Consider the following 8,105-nt stretch of genomic DNA (forward strand, 5'->3'; position numbering starts at 1 on the left):
GTATTCTTGTTACTGTTCTTTTCTTTGTCATGTATATATGTTCTATTCATATATGATTTCAGGAGCGCAATAACTCCAAATGCCTCCTGGTTACATTGCGGACGCAGAACTGCCTGAAATGTAGCATGTTCGGTGTTACAGACGTGTCGCATTTCAGGGTAATATTCGGAAACTAAACTGTAGCATATCTGAGTCCGGATACGCCGAGTGGAAATTTGTTCCCGTTTCCAATCATAGATATTTATCCGTACACACTGGCTGTCCGTCGTAAAACAACTCCGTATACGTTGAGGAAAACTCGGAATAGTAGGGTATACTATTCGGAAACTAAAGTGTTGAATATCCGAATTCGGATACGCCGAGTGCAAATTTGTTCCCGTTTCCAATCATAAAAATTTATCCGTATATACAGGCTGTCCGTAGCAGAAAAAATCCGTATGTGCTACCGGAAACTCGGTATTTTCGGAAAATATTCAGGAAATAAAACGTTACATATCCCGGACTGGATACGCCGAGTGCAATTTTGTTCCCGTTTCCAATCATAGAAATTTATCCGTATATGCAGGCTGTCCGTAGCAGAACAAATCCGTATGTGCTACCGGAAACTCGGTATTTTCGGAAAATATTCAGGAAATAAAACGTTGCATATCCCTGACTGGATACGCCGAGTGCAATTTTGTTCCCGTTTCCAATCATAGAAATTTATCCGTATATACAGACTGTCCGTAGTAGAAAAAATCCGTATGTGCTACCGGAAACTCGGTATTTTCGGAAAATATTCAGGAAATAAAACGTTGCATATCCCGGACTGGATACGCCGAGTGCAATTTTGTTCCCGTTTCCAATCATAGATATTTCTCCGTATACATAGCATATCTATATCAGGAAATTTCTTGATATTGTCGGAAACGTGATGATTTCGGGAATTTTCATAGTATTGAAACGCCCGGAAATGACCCCCTTTCGCGCAGTGGTTGTGGACAGAACCACCACACTCTGCTTTGAAAAAAGTTCTGTCTTGGGTTACAATTTCGCGACAACTGCTCTTCAACCGAAAAACATGGCAGGTAAGAGTGTTGGGTTTAGCAAGTCGATTGTCAGCTGTGTTCTTGTAGAGACCAAGCTTATACTAGCACTTATTCAGGCAGGTGGCTTAGGATTAGGGTGTGTTCGTTCTCTATATCTGATATATCACAACGGTTGTTGATTAGCTACTCGTGTTATGATAAGTCATCGCATTAGCAGTATACTATCGTGTTCTAGTAGAACTAGCTAGAGTCTAAGTCCAGAACTTGCTAGGCCTAGGTGTGTGGGTTGGTGCAAGGATGTGAAATAAACTCCCGATATGGTACGTCGGTTGGACACACAAGCTCGCTGAGCTGTCAAGAGGTCTAATATGGATGCCGTTCTTCGTCAAAATCTGCTAATTTGTAGATGCACAAAACCTTATCAAACTGCCGTGCAAGATGCATATGTATATATACATCACTCAAGGAAGCCCTGAGCATGGCTGCATGCGAGCTCAAGACTAAGAGAGGAATGGAAAGGGGAGAACGCGAAAGGAGACCCAGAAGAAAAAACGCCATGAGAAATTTGACTCTACAAAAACAACCTGTCAAACGTTATACCGCTGAACAATGGCCGGTGAAACCAAAAAGCAGCTGTTTGCTAAACGTCAAGTTGACGGTGAACATTCATCCTCCTACCAGTACTTAGTTTCTCCATTAGATTTAGCGTACATGGAGAAACTGTTTCTATACAAGGTCAGTCTGTGGTTGGTCTATTCTGTAATCTCCAGCCATATGAATCGGTCAGGGTTATTTTGCGGCAATTACTACGCTTTGGGGGCTATCTCTGATGTTGCGAGACTTCTTCCTGCTACCCTCCCTCTACCGTAGTGCGCACCGTTACAGGTAGCCGTAAAAGCGCAAAAATGCCAGCAAAAAAATCAATCCCCGACCGATGCCATTTTTTACTTGGAGATTATTGTTCTCACACTGTTTGGCCACACCCAGACTACGTGACGTGGTAAACGTAACGGTGTTGAAGTTCAAATGAAGGATCCGTCAACAGCTCAATCAATCCGACGGTCGCAGAAAGGGCGGGTCGGATCGATTGATGAAGGCTCGAGCTCGTATATATATTGTCGGACTTTGAAGGATCAACAAGTCAATGTATTTCGACTTTGGGCTTTGCATTATCACATTGCGCAGTTAGAGTTCAAAAGGAACGTTATTGTATCTAAAAAAAAACAACTCTTGTTTTGATCTTGAGCAACTAACGAGGTTAACACATGAACACATGTACCATAATATGCTAGTCGTCTTTTTTTACCGTGAATATACACACGATAGATTGTATTTTCCGGGACCCGCAAAAGATAGGACACGTGAGGATGTAACATTAATCCACCGGGGCATATGACTCACTTTACAAAACGGTCGGCTTAAGAGACCTCTACTGCAGCACCCCCCCCCCCCCCGCCCCAGGTATGCACAGTTTAGATATACAGGAGTGCATTTAACTGGGGGACATTGGTACCGTGAGGGTGCGGGTTCCAAGGATCTGAATGACACCACAAAAGCTTTTTCCATTACTCTCCTCCAAGGCCAGGATGGTTTCAATGACTCTCTGCTGAACGCATCATCATCATGAACGCATGACCGCCCCCCCCCAAAAAAAAAAATTCGCAAGGAGGCTTGTTTCTCATCTCATTCTGTTTTTGTGGCATCGTGTACATCTTTCTAACGTTCGACGGTTTTCTGTCTTCGACCGCACCTCTAGGGCGATTGGAAAGACGCACAGACCCACCTGTAAAAAAAAAAAAACCTACATCTGCTTGGAGATTTCTAAGAGGGTCTGCATGGGGGGGTCCTGGCAACGCTTAACGGTAAATTCAGGCCAGCCGATAACGCTTAACGGTAAATTCAGGCCGGTCGATAACGCTTAACGGTAAATTCAGCATTTTTAGAACATGAGATACCCCTGAAGACGACGTTTTTTTGCCACTAGTCGTCCTTATCATGTGGCAAGAGATCTACTACGCTATGCCATTCTCGCAAGCCTGCTCCGAACCCTTTAAATTCGGCGGCGACAGGAAATTTCCTGATCACGATGACGAGCGCCGAAGGCGCGACGAAAATTTTGAAATCTTGACCCTCTGAAATGCTATTCCCTGCATTCTGAGGGGGGATTTTGCTGAAGAGTAAGCTAAGTTTTATGACATCTCTATTTGAAAAAAAAAATACAGAAGAGTTTCAGGTTGATTTTTGAGAGGCGTCACGCCCTCCAGACCTCGCCGGAGCTAGCTGCGACATGCTCCCCGGTGTGAATTCTTGACACCCTGAAACGCTATTCCTTGCATTTCGATGGGCAAATATTACTGGTAATGATATCTCTGTTTGTGAAAAAATACAGATGAGTTTCAGCTTTGAGTTTTTGGGGTCGACGCCCTCCTGTCAATATTTTTCGACGGAGGCCCGGCATGCACCGTGGCCGGGGAAAATCTTAAAATCCTGAACCGCGAAATGCTTAATTTCCTGAATTTTGAGGCGAAAACTTTGCTAGTAGAGTGAAAAATTGAAGTGTTTCAGCTTGAAATTTTATGCCCTACCGAGATATCTTCGCAGGAGCCGTTTGCTTCCTGGAGAAAATTTTGAAATCTTGACCCACTGAAATGCGTTTTCCTGCGTAACGAGGAATTACGTAATAACACTTAACGTTGCATTCAGGATGACAAATAACGCTTAACGAGGAATTAAAACGACCAGTAACGCTTCACGATTAATATACCGATAACGCTTAACGGTAAATTCAGGGCGGCCGGTAACGATTAACGGTGAATTAAAATCGCTCGTAACGCTTCACGAAAAAGGGCATGCAGACCCTCTTCTAATTGGCCTAGTAAGGAAATGTGTTGAGAACGTTACGTATGGATTTTGGCGTTACCCCTTGGCTGACTTTAAACGAGCCGAATATGCAGATTCACTTGTTCTACATCTTCTCGGATCTAAGCCGAGTTAAGCTAGATTCAAGCCGGACTAATCCGGATTCGGTGCACGCCTGCATTCAATCCCGGCAGCGCTGGGATGATGACGTCATACTTCCGGGTTCGCGGGTCACTTTCACTTTCATCCGTCGGGTCGTGTGCAAAAGCCGTGCTTTTTTTTCTTCTAATTCGCCCTATCGTATTAGTTTTTACTATAGGTGCCAGGGAATAAGAGGCTGTTGTAACGTACTCAAGGCACATCCTCGATCGAACACAGGACCCCCTGATTTTATTTTACGTCTCTTCCGAAAGAAAGGTGCAGTCCCGACAAGTGGCCACAAGTATTAACCCTTCCTGGATTCGAACCGGGGTCTCCCAGTTACCAACTAATTATGACCAGGAGGCCAAGCTGTGTTGCTACCACTTGATTGAGCTCTAGGCTCTAGGTACAAGGAAGAACTTTATATTTGCGATGGCCAAGTTCAGTGTGTGGACCACGGAGGAGGTGAAGCACCTCCTGTCCCTGTACGGTAACCGGGAGACGCAGAAGAAGCTCTGCGGGTCGTACCGTAACCTGGAGGTGTATCAGGACATCGCCGTCAAGCTGGCGTCGCGAGGGTTCAACAAGACGGCCCACCAGTGCCGGATGAAGGTCAAGAACATGAAGACGAAGTACTGGAAGGCGAAGGAACACAACCAGAACGGGACAAGGACGTTTAAATGCCCATTCTACAAGGAGCTAGACGCCATACTTGAGAATCGGCCGACATCTCAAGAGGAAGACTTAGAGGGCGTGGTCGTCTTGTACAGCCAAGGAGGTGGGGAAGGGCCTAGTGCTTACCCAAAGCCCAAAGTAAACACTCACACAGTCTCTATATATATGGCCTCCATCGGTCAGTATTGACCATGGTAAAATCCGAATTCACAACAGCCCTACAGCATCGACTATGGCTAAACAGCCCCATACAGTCTATATAAAATGCAATCAGGTATCGATCTGGATTACCACAATATGTAATTAATCCGGATTATTGCAACCCGAATTTAATCAGGATGATTGCTATCCGGATTGAATCTGACTAGTAGTAATCCGGATTCAATCCGTTTCTGGGCAATCCTTTTCTGCCATTGGCCAACCTTGGGATGGACATTTTGGCCATGCTTCAGAGGCAGTGATTTCTTTCTTCTAACTCCAAGTTACAAGACTTCTACCTTTCTATCGGTCATCGGCCGGGACTAAACAAGTACATACATCACTCCATATTGCCCTGTCTAACATCATTTGTCAAGACTTAGGGCATCTATATTTTGTTACATGTTGAGTTTGATCCCCGGCCGAGTCAAACCAAAGACTTTGAAAATGGCTTTCTTTACGTTTTGGAAAGACCATGGGAGTGGAACACACACTACACTATGAGTGTGCTAGGTAGGCCCTTGATGTAGTGACTGCACACAGTTGTGTGGCCCAAGGGCTTCAGAACAGAGAGGGACAATGTCACATGCACCATTACACCCCAAAGTCATTGATTGGTATCAATTTTTTTCAATTCCGTCACCAAAAGTATATCTTTTGTTTCTTCACAATGTCCTCTTCTCATAATCAGGCACAGGCTTGGCAACAGTGACCTTGAAGGTGAGGAATGACCTTGACCCGACATTCCAGCCGAACCAGATTTCCGTGTCCGTCCCACCGGGCAGCTCCGTCTATACCCTGCTACTGCAGGCGTCAGCTGACAACCCAAACTTCACGTGAGTCTCTGTAAGGCTGCACCAAGTAATTTTTATGGATGACGTCCGTGCGCGCATTGATTTTGGTCAGTTTCTGGAAAAAAACCAAGAAATTCCGCTTCCTGTAACTATGGCCAAAGAGTTACGACAGTGCCGCAAATCAATGGGATATGGAAAGAAACAGGGCAGGACAACAACTGCTGTTCAATTTCAAGTGATTTATTCAAATTATTGCTGTTTTCATGATGAATAAAATAATCGTTAGTTGTTATACTGTTCTCTCATTCAATTTGTGTCCTAACGTGTCGTCGACTATTATATTTCAAATCTAGGCATCTTGTTTTTTCGGCCCTTCTTGTTGTTTTTTCGCGCTCTTGCATTAGATTTAGGGTCTCCAAAGGACGTCATCCATAAAAATTACTTGGTGCAGCCTAACAATGACTTGTGTTCGAACAGTAGTCTTTGAATTCATGCAACAAGGCCACGTTACTTTAATCTGATGCGACTCTGATTAAGAAAATAATGCTGGGGAAAGTCTGTACATTGGCTTTCACATCTGTACACTTTCTGGGTCAAAGATTCAAGTTTTTTTTATCATGATCAGTGCAGCCCTCATCTTCCGAAAATAATTTCATCAGGTTGGTAGAATATAGGAGGTTCTTTGTACACAACCAGGTATAGTTCTCACCTGTTAACCTGCTAATGAACCGAGACGAGGGGGGATACAAACTCAGCCGCATTTGGGATTACGTTCTAGCCGCAAAAGCGCCACCTACATTGGCTACTCATAGCGGTGAGAAACAGCACTCCAGTCAGAAGCTCTGACGAAGGTGTCTGATAGACATCGAAACGTTAGCAGGTGAGAACTATACCTGGTTGTGTACAAAGAACCTCCTATATCCAGTGCAGCCCTCAGTTTCCATCTCTTGCTGAAATTGTGGTAAATGATAGCATATTCACAGTTACTGTAGTGGCACATTGTATCTACTAGACAAAGGTTAATGCCATCAGGCATGGATTATGTTAACTTTTACATCATTTGCATAATGCTACAATGGCTTCCTGAAGGGGGATTATGCAAGATATGTGATTTGGAAAATGGAGATAATGAATTCACATAAATTCTGCTAATAAAAATACTTCTTTGTGTATTCTTTTATGATGAGACAAGATTACTTGATGGAAGTATGGGGCCATGGAACTCCTACTCCTAGTTTGCTGTAATTTCCCTCCCCAGATTCCAGGCAGAGTACTATGGCAGTCAGTCGTCCCACATGATCACATCTATCAACGGTGTGGCGGCCAACGTGGACGACAGGACCTTCTGGCGCTTCGAGAACAGGAGGAAAGTCAGGTTTGACCGTGGTAAGTCTGAAGGCTATATAGTTGAACCTTTTTTGCACCTTATAGCACATTAAGATCCTTCACTGATGATGAACTTTATAACAGAGACTGCACACTGCATGGTTTGATATCAATTTGTATTTTTATTACAAAAAATGTATTTTCACTTTGCTAACTACACAAAATAGCAAGAAATTAAATCAAGTGTTAATTTGTCATATGTACAGTTCATTCTCAGGTTTGGTGCCAGACATAAAATATCTTACTTTCATTTCACAGAACAGCAACCAAGGTGCTATTATCAAAGCTACATTGTACTTAAGATCCAAAAAAAAACATAAATCAATCATACACACAATGTACATACCTCCAAACAAAGTGCCCCTCCCCATACTTTACAGTGACTGTCATGTGTCAATTTCAGTGTTGTATCATTCTGTGGTACGTGTCCACATGTACACGGAGGTAGAAAAGTGCCTGCCTATTGTAACAATTTCTCCTGTAGAAATTCAATAAAGTACAAGCGAACTTTACAGTCAACCCTAATCCTACTCCTTGTGTGCTCCAGGTGTGGACCTGATCAGTGTGTTTGATGGTGATGTCATCGTTTTCCGCTTCAAGCACTACGACCCGCCCAGCACGGACGACCCCGCATCTGACTGCGACGACTAGAGGGTCTCATCCAGCAGTTTCCGGAACACAGTCTCTGTGAACACAGAAATATCAAACTGTTTACTAATAGATATTTCATGTGGCGACATTATATTATAAGTGCTGTAACATCTACATTGTATATATTTAATAGGACATGATGATTTTCCAGAAACTAAGATCATGGTACCATTCTCTTATATTGTACAAAACATGATTATAGTTTACTGACCGTACTTGCTAGCACTGAGGAAAGGTAGCGGATGCTACCGAAAAGTTGTAAAACATCTGGCAGTTTTCAAAATATATCCTTGCAAGTAAAATGTTATATTGTATTTTCTGGCCAATTTGTTGTCATCAACCTGCACTTTTGTAATAAATGAACACTTAAAAC

General features: G+C 43.3%; 1 protein-coding gene across 1 annotated transcript; it reads left to right on the top strand.

Moving 5' to 3' along the window:
- The first annotated feature begins 4,134 nt into the window (after window positions 1–4,134).
- Window positions 4,135–7,732, top strand: LOC136440466 (zinc finger and SCAN domain-containing protein 29-like). Its single transcript, XM_066436515.1, has 5 exons — window positions 4,135–4,806; window positions 5,593–5,737; window positions 6,954–7,115; window positions 7,288–7,298; window positions 7,629–7,732. Exons 1-5 carry the CDS (start codon window positions 4,461–4,463, stop codon window positions 7,730–7,732), a joined length of 768 nt encoding a protein of 255 aa, XP_066292612.1. The 5' UTR covers window positions 4,135–4,460.
- The last annotated feature ends 373 nt before the right edge of the window (window positions 7,733–8,105 follow it).

The sequence above is a fragment of the Branchiostoma lanceolatum genome, chromosome 8, assembly GCF_035083965.1.
Source record: "Branchiostoma lanceolatum isolate klBraLanc5 chromosome 8, klBraLanc5.hap2, whole genome shotgun sequence".
Classification (NCBI taxonomy): domain Eukaryota; kingdom Metazoa; phylum Chordata; class Leptocardii; order Amphioxiformes; family Branchiostomatidae; genus Branchiostoma; species Branchiostoma lanceolatum.

Excerpts from the sequence above, each read along its gene's own strand:
- LOC136440466 (XM_066436515.1), top strand. The coding sequence starts at position 4,461 with ATGGCCAAGTTCAGTGTGTGGACCACGGAGGAGGTGAAGCACCTCCTG. Across the intron at positions 4,807-5,592 it reads CGTCTTGTACAGCCAAGGAG|GCACAGGCTTGGCAACAGTG; the intron begins GTGGGGAAGGGC and ends TCTCATAATCAG. Across the intron at positions 5,738-6,953 it reads GCTGACAACCCAAACTTCAC|ATTCCAGGCAGAGTACTATG; the intron begins GTGAGTCTCTGT and ends TTCCCTCCCCAG.